This window comes from Phallusia mammillata, chromosome 5 (genome assembly GCF_965637545.1).
Source record: "Phallusia mammillata chromosome 5, kaPhaMamm4.hap1.1, whole genome shotgun sequence".
Classification (NCBI taxonomy): domain Eukaryota; kingdom Metazoa; phylum Chordata; class Ascidiacea; order Phlebobranchia; family Ascidiidae; genus Phallusia; species Phallusia mammillata.
In genome coordinates this window covers 21,948,107-21,965,509 of record NC_137256.1, presented here as the reverse complement: position 1 = coordinate 21,965,509, position 17,403 = coordinate 21,948,107, and the positions used below count along the sequence as shown (strand labels likewise).

The 17,403-nt window shown below is 37.9% G+C and overlaps 3 protein-coding genes and 1 long non-coding RNA gene across 4 annotated transcripts; 1 reads left to right on the top strand and 3 right to left on the bottom strand.

The window, feature by feature from the left end:
• Positions 1-208: 208 nt before the first annotated feature.
• On the bottom strand, positions 209-9,002 carry LOC145230159 (uncharacterized). Its single transcript, XM_080095539.1, has 9 exons — positions 8,523-9,002; positions 7,899-7,969; positions 7,549-7,649; positions 7,456-7,475; positions 6,008-6,151; positions 5,306-5,410; positions 5,009-5,100; positions 1,090-1,227; positions 209-805 (listed from the first exon to the last, which is right to left on the bottom strand). The coding sequence occupies exons 1-9, from the start codon at positions 8,992-8,994 to the stop codon at positions 695-697; spliced, it is 1,254 nt and encodes a 417-aa protein (XP_079951665.1). The 5' UTR covers positions 8,995-9,002; the 3' UTR covers positions 209-694.
• Positions 3,889-4,519, top strand: LOC145230160 (uncharacterized). The gene is made up of 2 exons (XR_013860573.1): positions 3,889-4,122; positions 4,306-4,519. It is a non-coding gene; the product is annotated as an uncharacterized LOC145230160 (long non-coding RNA).
• A 2,914-nt stretch (positions 9,003-11,916) lies between the features above and the next one.
• LOC145229690 (uncharacterized) lies at positions 11,917-13,662 on the bottom strand. Its single transcript, XM_080095024.1, has 4 exons — positions 13,565-13,662; positions 13,454-13,486; positions 13,193-13,393; positions 11,917-12,497 (listed from the first exon to the last, which is right to left on the bottom strand). The coding sequence occupies exons 1-4, from the start codon at positions 13,660-13,662 to the stop codon at positions 12,359-12,361; spliced, it is 471 nt and encodes a 156-aa protein (XP_079951150.1). The 3' UTR covers positions 11,917-12,358.
• A 19-nt stretch (positions 13,663-13,681) lies between these two features.
• On the bottom strand, positions 13,682-15,948 carry LOC145229018 (uncharacterized). Its single transcript, XM_080094266.1, has 4 exons — positions 15,838-15,948; positions 14,339-14,422; positions 13,989-14,075; positions 13,682-13,919 (listed from the first exon to the last, which is right to left on the bottom strand). Exons 1-4 carry the CDS (start codon positions 15,905-15,907, stop codon positions 13,717-13,719), a joined length of 444 nt encoding a protein of 147 aa, XP_079950392.1. The 5' UTR covers positions 15,908-15,948; the 3' UTR covers positions 13,682-13,716.
• Between the last annotated feature and the right edge of the window lie 1,455 nt (positions 15,949-17,403).

The following is a 17,403-nucleotide window of genomic DNA, read 5'->3' as shown; positions in this document are numbered from 1 at the left end:
AAAAATGCGCATAACTATGATCCAACGACAGCTTGTGACATCATAGACAAGACAAAAACATTAATACTCTGCGCGAACAATTGCATTTTTGTTAGTTGCATGCAATAAAGGTTATTGCTTAGCAATGGAGCCTCACGGACCCCTGGATCGACCGTGGACCCCAGTTTGAGAACCGCTAAAGCAAGGCTCTAATTTAGTGCAAAAAAACTTTTTAGCGAATATTTACTCTGATTTCAAATGGTAAAAAGCCGTTGCGTATGTAATACGCCTTCGTGCATTGATTAAAGTAATGGCGGGCGATAAGAGTTTGACGCAAATTGGGGCAAAGTTCACAGACATCTAGGTATCGTTATAGAAAACAATCAGTAGGTTAAAGTATTCTGCTTCAATGTGGAATTCCACATGTTAAAGAAAATTGCACGATGTGGCGTAAAAATGTATCGGGGGAAAAAATAAAACTATCTATAACTATGGTTAAGACGACGGAAAAACGACACATTACGACAAGATATGTTAAACATAGCGCAAAATATACAGCAACATTCCTTTGTTTTTAAAATTCGTAAATGAAACACCTAAAACTTGCTGGTAAACAATAAAACCGATTAAAAGGCACACAAAAGACTTACACGACATTTCTGCCGTTATGGAGCAGTGTTTGATTCCACCTGCTTTTACGAACAAACGTTTCACATCAAAGGGGCCCAGCGAGAGTTATCGAACCTTCAGCGTTGGCGAGCGTAAGTGGATGAGTCTTGTAGTACTCGATTAAATCGCTTACGGAGGTAAATGTCCGCTCGTGCGGCTGTAAACAGACCAATACTGTATTTAGTTGGTTTAGCTTGACAAGCAACAATTATTATTTTAAGGACTAAGTTCTAAGACAAACTTACATTAAAATGAATGATTAATAGCGTAATAAGGATAATTACATTATAATAGCACTCATTTTAGGCAAATTTTTGGGTTTGGGTTTAGGTTTAATTGAGTTTTATATAAGGACAATATATTGAGCTTAATATCTTTTACGACAGTTTGTGAAAATCATATCTTGCAGACACTTAATACAGGTAGGAAGTGATTTCGTACCTTTCTAGAGCCAAGGGCGTATTGCCGGTCGTCTCTCTTCCTAATGCGCAGATTGTAACAAGAGAACTTGCCATCACAGCCTGTAATGGTGTACGGGTTGTCCTTACCACGTCCCGGTCGAACCAGGAAGGAGCCGTCCTGGACAACAAGACAGTTTTCGGTCATAAAACATTAAAACCAATAGACGACAAAACCGGTGAAGAAATGTATTTTGCCTAAATGGCATCATCAGTTTTCGGTAAACTGACTATCACTGTTTACCTTTTTAACTATAACACAGTCATTAGTGATGTTCAAAGTAGAATAACGAATCCAGTTAGATTCGAATCCATTTTTGCCGTTTATTTCGGGTAATTGGAACCGATATAAATGTGTGCTCTCGTTGGAAAAAATGTAAACACATGTGTTACGCTTTAAGGTCGACGCCCGGTCATTGTACCAGTTACAAAAACGGCAAGCGCATCGTCGCCGTCAAATCAGTGAGCGCTGTACGATATAACGCCAAGTCACGAGTCGCTTCAACAACGCCATAGCGACGGTTGTGCGTTGGAGGCATAATTAACGATTAGCGCACTTGTTACGCATCTGATCATGTGATTATGCTTATGCCATTAAATGACGTACCGGCGACTTTCTTGCAACGTCTTACCAGCATCTAATTGTTTCGGACTTTTTTTCTGACACAACAAAAATTTAACGGTCGTGGCGTTAGGCAGCGATTGGAAGCATGGGATTGTCTGTTAATATTGCAAAAACAGTGATGGAATCCCATAACATAAGACGTTTGCATCATTTTTTAACCCCATACGATCATAAGAATGCAGTTAGTACACGCTGCAAAGTTCACATTTTGTGTTGCAAAATCGCTGGTAGCTTAATTGGAATTTAAAATCACCTAATGTCCCAGCTTTACATCACCCAATGTTTTAACTTTGCTAGGGTGTATGTTTTGAAGTTGTTTTAGGTTAACAAACGTTATATATTAGTACACTAGGGAGTCTATGTCAGTCCTATACAATCAACAAATCGAATTACCGCAGCATGCTTACAACATAGTTACTTCTACTGAAGGCAATAATAATCACTAAATAAAATCGTAAAAGTTATTTTTTAACCTGATGCTAATTTTTCTGGCTTAGTGGATTTTGGGTCATTTAGTTTCAATGCAGTTGTGCAAAGTTTTTTTCCACTGTTTTTCATTGTTTTGTTTGGTTCTTTTTTTACATTATAAATCAAAAATGTGTTTTATAATGTATTAAACTAGTCTACTTTAGTTGTTGTCAAGATTAATGATTGCGCAGTCAAAAATAATATAAGAATTGGATTCGATATTCTAGATTAGAATCAATTATTCTAGAATACCCAATTATTCTACTTTGAACATCCCTAACAGTCATACCAATAGACGATAAAATCCTTGGTTAAAACAGAATTTGTCGGTTTATGTAAAGTAATATATATTTCAACGAAGTGGCATCATCAGTTCTTTAAAATCGATATGAAAATTAGTACTAAAACAATCACGACAAAATGATTTAAAGCTAAAAGACAGAAAAACAAGGGATTGTCGTTATTAAGTACCAGTAAACGAACCTGTTACAATGTAGTTTACAACTATACCCTAACCGACCTCAAAAGCAAACAAGCGAAATTCTTGGCACCGAATTAAGGAAGAAAAAATAAAGATAAAACGTAAGTCTTTCAGTTACACGCAGCACTTTCAGTTGCCTTATCACAGCACAAAAATCACCTGATTGCTTTTCCATGTGCGTACGAGCAATAACCAAGTAAATTTCGTGCTAAGTTACACCTATGTGGTTCAGTGCCTAATTTCGACTTTGGTCTTTTTAAAGCAGAAATTCTATTGTATTCCCATACAAATACATAAACGAGCCTTTTAAATATTAAATCTTACATCAGGTTCGGACTGTACAAACACTGCCATTAGCTCTGATGGTTGCTACTAATTCAAAACTAAACAATACTTGTACGCCAGGCTCATTGAAGGCTCTATACCGAATCAGCCGGTCACCCCCCAGACGAAAATTATCTACCCTTTACGCTCGGCCGTTGGACTCTTGGGCACGATTATCTGTTGTATATGTACCAAACGGCCAATGAACGGCAGCCCCAAGCTTTTCCCATTCATATAAGTTTAGATTTTCTAACGGATTTCCATACCTGGTCCTGACTTGGAATAATCATACACTGCCCTCGTCCGGTTATTAATGACGGTCTGGTACAATTGATTATGGTATGAAAAGACAAGCATGGCCATGTCACAATTTTGTACGGCGCCACAGATGTTGCTTGTGAACACTACATTTTTTATCGATTCGATTCACGTCACATAAAGACAGAAAGTTTAGCAATTAGGAAAAAAGTACTAATCTCTAATGGAATAACATAACATGTAGGCTAGTTATAATTAAATATTTGCTTATAAAATGAATTTTCTGTTATCCTGGAATGAATTAAGTATACTTATAAAGTTAGGTGTTGAATTGAATTGATGGTTTGCATAAACGTAAAAAAAGTTTTTGTTTTGTCGTTCCATCGACACTTGTTAAGAAATCGCCTGAATGGTGCTTAACTGTTAATGCAGTTTTAAAGATTTATGTATCAACCGATTGTTCAGCTAAGGGCGTATGTTTTTTGCCGTAAGTGACGCACCCCGCTGGCAGCTACAAAAGCCGACCATCGCACAGTTTTGAGACGTCGATCAATCATGCCTTTGAAGTTTTGCTCTTCCTTTTCGCGCCACAGTGCAACTTTCGAACAAAGGCGCGTTTAAGCTCAAGCAGTGCTATTGGCCAAGTGACGATGAAAAAGGAACTTAAGGAAACTTAGTGGTATTACTTGGCTGTGTGGCCACATTGTGTTAATGTGGAAGTTTGAGTTGTTGAGGCAGCATGCGTTACTTAAGCTTTCCAGTTAAGTCTACTTTTCGGAATACACCTTAGGAATATACTTTATTCTGTCTCATCGAACTGCAACATGTTACTGGACGTCGACTTATTCATGTATGAAAAGGTAAGCACTTGTTGTCCTATTGATTTCGTTGTATCTTTATTTGTACCGTAAATTTTTTTATATTTGCGTGCGAGCCATCATTTGAAATAGCGAAAAGTATTTAAACGGTAAATAGTTTTGAAAAACTACTGCGCATTTTCATGTTTTGTAAAATCGATTAAATCTATTTTATTTATTGTTTAGATATCTTTCATGGGCGCACGTCAAAGTTCAGCGGGAAAGTAAAAATGTGAACGATTGAGATTTTTCTAAAACCTTCATCAACAACAAGTTGCAACCGCTCGCCGAAATCGAACATTGTGCGTCGACGTTAAATAACGGTATTTCGTACGTTTACCTTTGGTGATTTTCCATTTTGCGTTCGTATTTGTGGCAATAAAATTAAGAAAAAAAGCAATGTGTGAGTCATATTCCGTACATCTCCGGAAAGCCGATAGAAAAACTAGCAAGGTGGGTGTTCGGTGCATGTTAGGTAAAGTGTGGCGTAACAACGCAACAAGCTAGGGATTGTCAGGCGTGGACCATACAAGGGTACAATTGTATGGCCGTTGGTACGGAACGTACATGGACCAAACATAATCCTGAGGTACGCCCCATGTATGGGGGTGTTTCAATGTCAACCCTTAGCCATACATTCATATAAGGTTGAGACACGGTTGTCATGTCCGACCCAGACTTGGTTGCACCTGTAAGCCATACGTATTTGGACACGGCCCGGACATTTTTGCTTGATTCTTGCAAGAATTCACCACTGTGATTTATATATGAGTGTGCCGTGATCGCTGGTCTGCATAGACGCTTCAGGACTGATCCCAGTTATGAATTTATGTTTATCTCAACTAAACAATACTTGTTTAAACAAGGTCCCTGCAGTCATCCTACTAACCTTGCTTAATTTCAGTACCATTTCTTCGGCTACTTCTCTGGACACATCGTGGTACCATGACTGATGTTCAATATTGCTTCTTCGTGTTCCTCCTTTTAACCAACAACAAAATTTAAACACTACTGGAAAGTTTGACACGTTATTATTCCTAAAAGGCAAAAAATGATTTCAATTATCAAAATGCAGACAATACAATACAGAGTTAATACGTAACAAAATTATTGGTTTGTAGACGCCAAACAACGTAATTGAGTACACTTTCAGAAAACTGTACCATGGATACATCATTCAATTTACCAGGGTCTCCTTTCTGGTACACATCGGTTGGTGGCTTTGGTAGGCTCGGGCTTGAACTTGAAGGCGCGTGTTCATCATCTTTGGAACTTTTGCCACTGTCTGTGACTAAACAAACACAATTTCTCAAGAAATACATTATTTCGTTTACAATGTTCCAGAAACAAGGGTGCTGAACGCCAGTGGTTCTCAACCGCCGGTCCACAGACCGGTGCCGGTCCGTGTCAACTTTTCTGCCGGTCCGCCAAATATATTACAATTTTATATCTCAATTGCAAAATGCAAGATGTTAAAAGACAGAGAAATCGTGTGGAAGTCAACGCTCTACTTCGCCTTGTAGAAACTTCATTTAACACGTATGATATCAAACAGACAGCAGCAAACTTCTCATTAAGTTGAATTTTTCATACTTCTTTTGAATTGCGTGTTTTGTCGGGATTACATTTTGGGTTGATTTTGAAAGTACACTGGTCCGCAAAATTTGGTTTGAAAGTTTACCGGTCCGCAAACTTATAAGGTTGAGAACCACTGTTGTAGGCCATAAACGACATGTTTCTTTAAGCGACATTGACAAGCGAATGCTGTGTTTTGGTCGCCCCTGAATTTTGAAGCTAATGTTAACATGAGAGACCTTATAGGTCGAAACAGTGTGCAATGTTAACATTGCTTTAAGTATGCTTTAAGGATATGTTGAAACAAAGTCACCGTTGCTTCCAGAGCGAAAGATGCATGTTTGTGGACTGGTATCGCACGAGGATGACTCCCCATATCCACTGTCAATGCTTTTAACCTCCGTTGACACTTTTAACTTCCGAAATGTGGACTGGATGTAAGAGGGACCTACTGCGCCTTCAACATAACCACATGTACAGAAATGAGTTTTACACTGTGGTCAAAGTTTGATATTGCCGACCATGGGCACCGTTAGAAAACTTTGCGTCTATCACGTGAATCATTTTGTCTGTTCGAAATACAGTAAATAATATGGAAAAACGCCACATACGTAAAAAAGGCAGATTGTGTTAAAATCAGGGAGTCGAACCGCTTGTCATATGGGTTCAGGTTCGGTTCGGGTTCACTTGGTTTTGTTTTTAAGGGTTCGGGTTCGGGTTCGGTTTTCAAAAATGTATATTTTCGGGTTCGGGTTTTGTTTCGGTTTGGGCAAATTATCCGATCAGAACCGGTTTGCGGTTTTTAAACCGGTTCAAATTTTTATTCGTTTTAATTTAATTCTACCCATCATCTAACTGGCCTTATCAAACTCCAAAAGCCTTTTGCCCGTGCACTGTTTTATTTTTGACACGCCCTATAAGTGTTATCTGGTGCATTCTTCCATGCACTGTTTTGAAAAAAATCGCAAAATATAAAACAAAATGCATTTTTTACTGGTTCGGTTCCGGTTCGGGTCCAACGCTAAGCAAAATAAGCGGTTTAACTCCGGTTTGTGTTTGTAGAAAATCGAAATTCGCGGGTTCGGGTTCAGTTCTGGTTCGACTCCCTGGTTAAAATCGCTAATTTAGAGAGGATGGATTATTGTTGTAGGGCAGCACTGACCAAAGTTTTTTAAATATACAGTCAAACTTCGATACTATGCCACCTTGATACTATACCACTTTTGATCGTCACCAACTAAATTCAATAGAAAATATATTTACTATGCCACCCCTTACCCTTGATACTATGACACATGAGAGTACAGTATTACTGTATTAACGGTCTGGTTCCGGATTGAAAATTGACAATTTTCGGTTTGAACTCATGATAAAACAGAGAAAACATGAAAAACAAATCGTTGAGTAAACAAACGTGGTCATGTTAAGAGGTTTCACAGCTTTTCAGCGAGTTATGCAAACGCCGTTCCGTGCTTGTGTCACGACAAAACTAACAAATCCTGTTTGTTCTATGCACGATCTATCCGTTTTTTGTAATAAATTATACTGCATACTGTACCTTATACTGTATACTGTAATAAATTGCAATCGTACAACACAACGTGGCATTACAGTACATTGTCACGTCACAAGGCTATTTTTACAACCGACCTTCGCTATTATGCCACCCTCGCTACTATGCCACTTTCTTTCGGTCCCAAAGGGTGGCACAGTATCGAAGTTTGACTGTACCTCAAAAGGCCATTAAATAGCGATACATACCTTGGGGCTGTGTCGGTTGCCTATAAACAAAGCAACCATTAAACCATACGAAAATGAGGGCAACAGTATATCTTTGCAAGTTTGAAAACTGACCTCTCGGGTGAATCCTCTTTTATGTTCAAGTCTTTTTGTTCGTACCATTGTGGTTGATTGACCGACTTTGGCGGCCTTTGTGAATCTTCTGGCTTGCCAATCTGCTTGATAAAATTTAAAATTATTAAAACAAATTAATCAATCTACAATAAAGTGGTATATGTAATTTACTCTTTATTATTTTATACCACCACTAAGCCTAACTGCTTAAGTACACCAATTGACAGCAATCTTGCCATAAAACCAATCCAGAATACAATATTTACTACAGTTGGTTTAAAGCAAACTTAAAAGCAAAGAACAATTGGTTTCCAAGAACTTTAAAGTGAAAGTAATGTGATAAGACTTACCCCAAGCAAAGATGACTTAGGTGAATGAGTGGGTGGCATGTTTGGATGACCCTTACCTATTTCTGATATTTCTACACAAGAAAAAAAATTTATAAACATATTTTTAATGTTTCCCATGTACAGCTAAAAATTTGTCTGTTTTGTAAAATCTGGATCAATGGGAGGATACAAATTTGGTTTTAGATTTAAGTTTGGCAAAAATACAAACATTGGCAACACATTGCTACCAGTTCTTATGTTCACACAAGAAATGGATCCTAAAATGTTGGTAATTTATATTTATACTTCCTATGTAATGAATAACCACCTTCATCATTTTCCGTGGAAAAATGTTTATTGCCTAATTTTAAAAGGGCCCCTGTCTTTAAACAACATAATTGTTCCTTCAAGCAGAAACAAATGGGTTTTCAAACAATTGTGTATCGAAAAGGTAACAGTATATTTGTATTAACTAAGACATCATTGGTAAAAATCAGTCAAAAGACTTGTGATGAGACACACTTGAAGCTATTTTTTGAATTTGAATAATGTGGCTTTATTATTGGGCCAAATGAAATGTATTTTTCGGTTGTTTATTAAAGAAAACATAAAGGTATACATTTGTCAACCATTTTTTTGACTTACTTTGTATTATTTTTTTTATGGTAATCTGATATTGGGCTTTTGTTTTGGCCCATTTGTCCAACGACATCGCAAGCGTTTCTTCCGTAATGATATCAAGCTTATCAAAACGACCAACATCTTCTTTATATTCTTCTTCATACTTTTCAAGACGTTTGTTGATTTCCCTCAAAATTTCCCCCGACAGGCAAACCTCCTTAATTCGATTTGACACTTCATCATTTTCAGCAACAACTTCTATAACAAGGCTTCCATCTCTCCACGCTCGAATAACACCAGCAAGATCTTGAAAAGGTTGAAGTATTGCTCTCATATACTGCTCGCTGTTTACCAGTTTATAGACAACATAGCTCCCAACTCCAAAAGTGGCAGTTGTCGCAAAAACCGCCGCTGGGCCATTAAGGGAGATATTTAAAACGTGCAAATCTATTTTAAAAGAATTTGCGCCCAGCTGAAGTGGAACTACGCCTGTCATTTACACATTTGTGATCACCAAATACTTTAAGACCCTGTTTTTTTCTGTAAATGTAAGAAATCTTATGAATGTAATAAACGTCGTTAGCAAAGAAATCGCACAAATGCATTTAAAAACGAGGTCAGTTGGTTTTTCCAAAGTACAATATATACTCCTGAATCTTAATTGGTCACTTTGTTTTGGAGAGCGTCACTTTCAGTCAGATCCAAGATTTACTCCTGTTCACAAAACAGCCACTTTACTTTTTTGCCAGATCCACCCCTCAAATCAAGTATGTAGTGTTTATACGAAACAGCAAAACTAAAAAAGCTTTTTCAACCTGGTGCAATTCCAGTTTTGCTTTTCACATTAGTTTAACTGGTTTAAATGCTGTACGAAATAGCCAAACTTGTAGCCTAACGAACAAATAGGCCTACACACCTGGTTTCTTAGATGAAAGTTGCTGAAAAAGCAAGGTTGTGGTACATGTAGAAGTTAACACACACAGAGGGTATTAAAACTTACGACAGGTTTACGGTACATGGCCCTTCAGATTATTACAGCACTGAACTTAAGAGCGTTACTTTTGGTATTACGTTATTTAACGGTAAAGTCTTGCGTTTTTCAGCTAGTGAGCAAACAGCTTTATTGAATGAAGACTCGTCTCAACACGCAAGATGATACGAAAGGGGTCGTAAATCCGAGCTATTAAAAGTGACTGTAAAATCGAATCGAAAGAAAGGTCAGGAAAGTAACTGTTACACCGCCATTGTTTTCTTCTTCTTTTATAGATGTTTTATTTGGTTTTATAGGAACTGACGATGACATTGGGCAATATATATATATATTCCACAATTTTTATCGACCGATTTCGTAATTATAGAAAAATATTTTCCATTCTTTGCTATTGTACAGACGTTTATGTTTTCTATGTTTCCCGCCAATAGCCTTGATTAACTTGTTTGTGCAACCTGGAGCATTGTCTGTCACACTATCGGTACTTGTGATGTCACAACCATGGCATTGTTATTGGTATCACGACTTGTACGCAAGGCTGCCTTGTGTTTATTAGTGACTAGATTACCTTGTGGAGGCCGCATGTATTTATTAACTGGTCGGTTATGTGTTTTCTTCAGGTAACGAATAGGAAATTAATGCTGTTCGACACTGAATTGTTGCCTGTCGTACATTGTGTGACTTGTGCATTTCTTGACCGGTAAGCACGTCATGTTTATAACCTTGTTGTTAACTTTTTGGATTTGTAATTATGTCAAACCTTTATTCAGAAGTAAATCCCGCGCCGTCGTCCGCCCACGTATTGTTTAAGTTCCAAATTGTTTTGGGTAAAGGAATTCTAGCGGGAACAGACTTTTTGGGTTGGGGTCAGTCTTTAGTTGAAATAAAACGGGGTTTATTATGGGCTAACATCACACTTTAGATCACTTCTGTACTGTAATGTCATTTTATCGTATTAAACTTTCGGGACCAAGTACGACTCGATTCACTTTTAAAAAGATATGTTATTACATCTACGAACCATAAAACAACAATAAGATATTGATAGATAAATTGATCAAGACGAAGTTTGTCAAACACAGACAGTCCGAAAAATCAGTGTGGTCTTTTTCAAATAACACTTAACCTTTAGCTCAATGGTCTTAACTTGTCCCGAAATATTTCGAATAACAGAACTTTGGTGCATTATTATGGTCCTAACCTTTCACTTAAAATTTACACATTTTCATTTCTCTCTGATACGCCACAAAGTGGAAGTTAAACTAAAAAAATATCAGCTGTGTATCACCCATACCTACAACAACAAAAGGTTTGCAAAACACAACTTTATGGTATTTCATGTTACATTTGAATGGATAAAACATATATACAAAAAATACGATATCTTCATTTCGTGTGAGGGCATATGCAGACGCAAGTATATGTACAATATTGATAGGCCGATATGGTAAAGATTTATACAATATTGGCAATTGGTCACAATTTCGTAAATTTCAGTTTGAATTTCCATTTCAACAACCCTGTAAAACAACAAAATGTCTGTTTCTGTTTTAACACACACGTTTATCGCCTATTGTACCTTGCTGGATGATCGGAAACATAATTAAAACTTCTTCCGTAACCCCAAAAGATTTAAGTTAACTCGTCTTTGTTCGACTTTGTCCGATATTTTGTCAGTACTAGAACCAGAACGCAGTGCAATGACGCCAACACAAAGCACATATTGAGCCTTTGCAGCAAAACAGACGAGAAAACCCAGGTGATTCACCTAAAGGCATCAACCCGGGGACTTTTTTTAATTAAGTCTCCTGTCGCTCGTATATTGCAGATCAGGTGGCGGATGTAAAATGTCAAACGGCGTTTGTTTGTGGACAATTTGTTACCATGGTAGCGCTTGCTGCTCAAATAAAGCAACTTACAACCGCCCCACACACGAAATCCATTGCTGTTAACGATTAAAGTAAGCAGTTTTTTAGAGGTCGACTAAAAGCCTGACTGCCCGACATTTTTGACGGCTGGGAACGGCATGACTGCAACTCAGAAGACCTGACTTGGGTGATTAAGAATTGGCTAACCGTTGGGGTCGTTAGGGTGAGGGTTAGAGTCAGTCCGAAAATGTATTGTGAAACACGGACGCCCAAGTCAGGCCAGTCAGGCAGTCAGGCTTTTAGTCAAACCTATTTTTTTATTTTTAAAATCTGGATGTCGCAGGGTTTGATATAGTTATTACGTCACTAGTGATGTCTATGGCGCCCCCAGTGTCCGCATGTCGTGAGCTGCACTAGTTGACTTGACAAGGTTACAGCACGACCTGAAAAGACATTATACTTAGCTTTTCGCGGACACAAAAGACGTTTTTAGACGGAAACAATTTTAACCAATCCTAAATAGGCGCCCGCCACAAGATGCTTGTAACACAAAATATATTGCAACTACAAAGTTATCGGACATAGTTCCACCATTTAAAGTAAGGTTACGCTGAGTATATTTTGCTTCATGGAAGATCACACACGGCTATACACGAACCACGTAAAAATACAATCATTTCAAAACAAGATATTTTCGCACTTCTAAAAACACATTTTCACAAGCATTGTTTAACATAATAGCAGGGTAGCTGGCGATCACTGTTTGTTACTTTGAAGCGGTAAAATCGGTGGGCCTTAAAACAACTTTTGGTTAAAATAAAACCAGTGAGTATTACGTAAAAAATGTATCTTTTGCCTTTTCGAATCATTAGTTCCGTTTTCTAACGGAATGTTATATTAGACTCCAAGAACGATTATGCAATTCAGCGAAATTTTTGTCAACAAATTTGGTTTGAGTTTCATTTTGTTTTTTGCAAATGGATAAGTTATGTACACATAATTTATTCCAGTGTTGGTTGGGAACCATCTCGACCGAACGAATCCGGAAATTTCTCGTCGATCGCTTTCTGGACACACGACGGCACCTTATCCGACTTCACCCACTCCAAGTATTCTTTACGAGCAGTGAGTTTAAATTTCCTGCGTAAAAAAACAGGACTCGTTTTCTAAAAATTTACCTCAATGCAATTTATAAACGGCGTTTTTCAACCTTTTTGCCCCTACCCTACCGAAACGCCTATAACACTCTAATGTGCTGATGCATGTGCTTAAAAAGTTAATTTTTGTAAAGCAGTATGCCGATACATAAACGGTTTCGACTTATCATGTCAGTGCAGACGGTGGCAGACATTAGCCATGCAGCAGGCTAGTATAGCCAGACTACGGTACTCCAGTTTGTTGGACTCACATAATAAATACTGTGCCTTACCACATATTATTTGTGTCACAACTGGGTGTAAACCGTGGTGGAACTAGATTCACAATGGCCAATCAGATGCTTAAAACCAAACTGACCAAGTATCACATATAAATATAACAAGTGGCTATACCAACCAGTACGGCCAATTTCTTTGTTACCAGCAGCACTAAAAGGCATTATATGTCGAAATAGTGAACACTGTCTGCAATTAACTTCTTTTTAGCTAAGAAAGCTTAACGTCAATTTACCCTCTTTGACCATGCTGCTAGACAAGCACTGACGAAAAGCCTTGGTTAAGCTCACGCGCCTTAAGTTTTTGCATTGCTTGAAGTTTACCTATATATACACTGCAGACCAAAAAAGGATAGCAACCATTTATATATAATGTGGTAGAATATCGAACACATGTACTCACCCTGCCTGGGAAAGACCAGCAGTGGATGCCTCTCGTTTGTATCTGTTGGTAAGCACGTATGGATTAAGGCAATTGGGTTCAAATGCAGGATGCTGAACAATGCAGTCCCAAGCAGATTTTTTCATCATCTTTAGAGCGTTCACGTCGTCATTGCAACACACACCTTCAGTTTCTCCTCCGGGGCAGTGTTTACAATCACACCTTAACACATCCTTTCGTTGTTAGTGGATAAAGCAGTATAAATAGATATTGTGAACTTACTTTCCGTTTGGGCTCCCTGCTGCTGCCGGTGAACTAGATTAAATTTTACAGATGGTTAACACAAACATGCGTATACACATGCAAAAGATATTAGGCTATACTTTTTCTTGCCTTATGTATGCTTCCTCTTTTGTTGCCGCTAAACTCGATGAACGTTTAGTGGATTGATCGTCATGAACAGCGCTTGCTGGTGCTTGACCTAGGCACATAAACAAATGTTAGGGATGTGGCAAGCCAGGAGAGAACATCATAGTCGAGTTTTTTTAATGTCCAAGATTTTGTTGTGGATTTGAAGAAAACCGAAGACTGTTTTTTCTTGAGGATGTGTTTTTCACCACACCAATAATACTCGAACCTCCAAGTTTACCCCTTGTGATGTTTACTGAGCCTTGTACTCCAACCAAAGAGCCACCAGACACTTGTGTGTCTCTCATTTGGATGTTCTGTTTATGTCGACTCTCGTCCTCTGCATAGAATAAAAGTGGGTCAAATTTTTCGTTGACACCTAGACATTTTTTTTGCTTCGACCACTTACGGCGTCCAATGTTGGTATCTCCATGGGATACAACGGATCCACCAATGTTTGCGTGTGGCATTGTTATGTTGCCCACGTGACGATCCACTGCAATAAAAATAGTTAAACAGTACATTAAAAATTCGTTTAAAGTAATATTTCTTAAAAAAGCGTGTCGCTGCATGCTGGTTTCCAAACGTGCTTAATTTTTGTTTTAGTGGAGTGCAGTTTCCATATCTCATTATTTGTTACCAGCAAACACACCCAACAATTATATTAAAAGTGCAAGCGTAGAAAAAATAAGGACTGCTACTGTGCCTTGCAATGTACACGTAAACATTTGGATGAAAAACGGCTCGAAGACATCTTACCGTTACCATGATGTGGACCAATGTGTCCTCCTGTAACGTTTGCGTGTGGCATTGTATAACTGTCTCCGTGGTGGCTTTGATCCACTGCAACACAAAACAAACAAAAGGTTTTCCTTTGTAAGAATGGTGTTGGGTCGTTTTGCGCGATAACACGCGTTATTTTGAGATCATTTTACCAACAAGTACCCTGAAGAAACACACCTTGTCCTTGATACACATTCATGTCGCCATCAGCCGAATTAATATTGGTTTTGCCATCAAACTTATTGTTACTCATATTCAAGTGTACACCGCCAGGCATTTTGACAGAATACACGTTAAGCCCTAGTGTGCTGAAGACAGATAATCAAAAATGTTTAAATTGTGTACACTTATTTATTAACACTTGCGATCCTTCTTCTATGCGTGTTGCTGTTGAAAGTCCCATGTTGTGACTGATAAACTAGTTAGGCCTTTACCTGTTGCTTCATACACATACCGGTTATTGCTGTTGATGCTATTTCCTGAAATTCTGGCCTGGAGGTTGTTGTTAAACGACATCCTTTAAAACCTTGGCAATTTCTACCTAAGAAGCCTTTATTCTTAATATCGTCACGCAAAAACTTCAGAACAAAAGAATCGTTCGTTTTTAACTAAACAATACCAAACTTCTTTTTTACTGTAAAGCCGCACCAGGTGATTTTTATGCAGTTGCAGGCCTATATGTTCAGGGGTGTAAATAGGTGTTGAATTAGTGGCGCAAAAAAGGTTAAGCTATTGTCCAAAGTTCAATAAACGATTATGGCACTGTTGTTGTAAAACAAAATTTGCATCTAATGTGTTTTAAGGGGGCGTGTGTTTACTGTTGAAAAAAGTGTTTACTCGTTCGCTGGGGCCCACGTGCGCCCTGAAGTAAAAAGCGGAACCGATAACTGCTCTTTTAAAAAAGGTTTATAGTTCAGACAGGCAGTGAACTTAATGCAAATAAATGCGGGTCAACCTCAGGTGTTTTGCACTTACAGCAAACTCATTAGTCACGTACTCAAACTGTCAAATAAGGCTTCCCACGCCAAAAACAAACGAACGGTTTGTTTGCAAGACGATAGTTAAAGAATATTCGTCCCAATAAAAAATGCTTAATTGAGTGCAGAGAAAGAAAGTTTTTCAAATCAGGAGAAATGTCTGAAATCTGCGTTGTTGGATGCGTAGTATGTAGCTTTTATTTCAATTGCAAAAAGTGTCTTGATTTACATAAGTGACAAAAATATTTTTTGATTTCATTATTTTGCCATACGGCGTCATTTCAACGCGTTACAGTGGGTGTTTTGTGTGTATTTTACTTGCACCGATTCCGCAAGCCATGCTGTGCGCAAACACAAGCCTACTCTGAAACTACAAGTCAGCCTCACAAGTCCATAAAATTGCACAACTACAAAAATACCGATGACCTCAACGTAGCAAAAAGTTTCATGGTGATAATTCGATTCAAGCTTTCTAAACCCATAATGTTTTTGACTTACTTTTCATGATTCTCTCGATTTTGACCTGATATTGGATTTTGGCTTTGGCCCATTCTTCTTGCGAAGGCATTGTCAGCTTTTCTTACTTAACGATGGCTCCCTTTTCAAAATGGCCTGCATCTTCTTTGAATTTATTTTTGTACTCTTTAAGATTTTTGTTGATTTCCCTCAAAATTTTTCCCGACCTACAGCTCTCCCTTATCTGTTTTGCCACTTTATCATTTTCAGCCACAACTTCTATCACAAGGCTCCCCCCTCTCCAGGCTCGAATAACACCGGGAAGATCTTGAAACGGTTGCAGTATTGCTCTCATATATTGCTTAGTGTTGACCACTTTGTAAGTAACATAACCAGCGATCCCAAAAGAGGCACTTGTCGCGAAAACAGCCGCTGGGCCGCTGAGAGAGATATACAAAACTTGCAAGTCTATTTCAAATACATTTGCGGCAAGTGCTACTTCCGCCATTGTGATGACAAAAAAATCTTTTAACACCTTGGGTTGTTCTGCAACCAATATTGACAAATTTTACTGCAAAGTGGTTGATACTAAATAGAACAACTTTCTTTTACAAGTATGTACAATAAACAACACTGAACGTCATCAATGCGTTGTAGTTAGTCGACAAACTAATTACAACCTACCGTTATTGAACTATACTGTATTTACTGTAATAAATTTGGCTTTCTGGTTAATGTGTAACGCACAAAATACAATAGTCTGTTCGTTAAGCTAGCAACTGACTAATTTGTTTATTTTCAAAACCACCAAAAACATAACGATTTATAAAACTACATAACTATATCCACAAACTGTTAAGTTATGTACAAATCATTCAAACACTTTTAAAACTTTAAATTTAAAAGCGATAAATTAAATACTGGTACCTGCATCTCAAAACTAGAATCTCCTATAGCTCGTTACTTGGTGGATGAAAACTATAATGAGCCTTACTTGTTGATTCAAGATTATGAAAAACATTATGTCATTGAAGCTTACCAGTTTTAAATAAATATATTTCGCCTTACTTAAATGGAATCAATACACTGATGCCTACACGTACACATCTGCCTGCTTCCTGTTTATTACTGATATCACTATTGCTCAGAAAAATAGTGGCACGCGAAGCAATTCCCACATACATATAACAAGTGGATTGGCACGCCTCGCTTTAAACATTCCCTGGACTAAAAATTTTACCTGATGATTTATACTCATAAACATTTCCCGTGGTGCTGTTGACTGAAGTATTTCCTGAAAATTTGCTATCGTCACAGCTGTTATTAACCGACATCTTTCGAAACTTTGTTATTTCTACCTAAAATTGTTTTCAAAAACAAAAACGAACGAACTGTAAACAAATGTGGTTGATTCATTTCGTTTTCAACTAAACAACGACTAATAAAAACTTCTTTTATCAGCAAATGACTCCTATACAGTCGTGGCCTTGTACAAATAGCTTTTCAGGTGGCGCATGTAACTTCCCGACAACTCAGGAACGAGGAAATAACCTGAAGGTTCCAACGATCACGGAAGCAAGAACAATTGGTTTTAGTTCCTGATTCTAA

What these genes read in the sequence shown, in the direction of transcription:
- LOC145230159 (XM_080095539.1), bottom strand. Translation starts at nt 8,994, where the DNA reads ATGACAGGCGTAGTTCCACTTCAGCTGGGCGCAAATTCTTTTAAAATA. An exon ending in AAAGAGGATTCACCCGAGAG is followed by an intron (nt 7,476 to 7,548) that starts GTCAGTTTTCAA and finishes CTTTGTTTATAG; the next exon opens with GCAACCGACACAGCCCCAAG. An exon ending in CTTTCGCTCTGGAAGCAACG is followed by an intron (nt 5,411 to 6,007) that starts GTGACTTTGTTT and finishes GTGTTTGTTTAG; the next exon opens with TCACAGACAGTGGCAAAAGT.
- LOC145229690 (XM_080095024.1), bottom strand. Translation starts at nt 13,662, where the DNA reads ATGTGCCTAGGTCAAGCACCAGCAAGCGCTGTTCATGACGATCAATCC. An exon ending in GCAGGGAGCCCAAACGGAAA is followed by an intron (nt 13,394 to 13,453) that starts GTAAGTTCACAA and finishes GGATGTGTTAAG; the next exon opens with GTGTGATTGTAAACACTGCC. An exon ending in GCTGGTCTTTCCCAGGCAGG is followed by an intron (nt 12,498 to 13,192) that starts GTGAGTACATGT and finishes TTTTTTACGCAG; the next exon opens with GAAATTTAAACTCACTGCTC.
- LOC145229018 (XM_080094266.1), bottom strand. Translation starts at nt 15,907, where the DNA reads ATGCCTTCGCAAGAAGAATGGGCCAAAGCCAAAATCCAATATCAGGTC. An exon ending in TGGTCCACATCATGGTAACG is followed by an intron (nt 14,076 to 14,338) that starts GTAAGATGTCTT and finishes TTTTTATTGCAG; the next exon opens with TGGATCGTCACGTGGGCAAC. An exon ending in AGATACCAACATTGGACGCC is followed by an intron (nt 13,920 to 13,988) that starts GTAAGTGGTCGA and finishes TATTCTATGCAG; the next exon opens with AGGACGAGAGTCGACATAAA.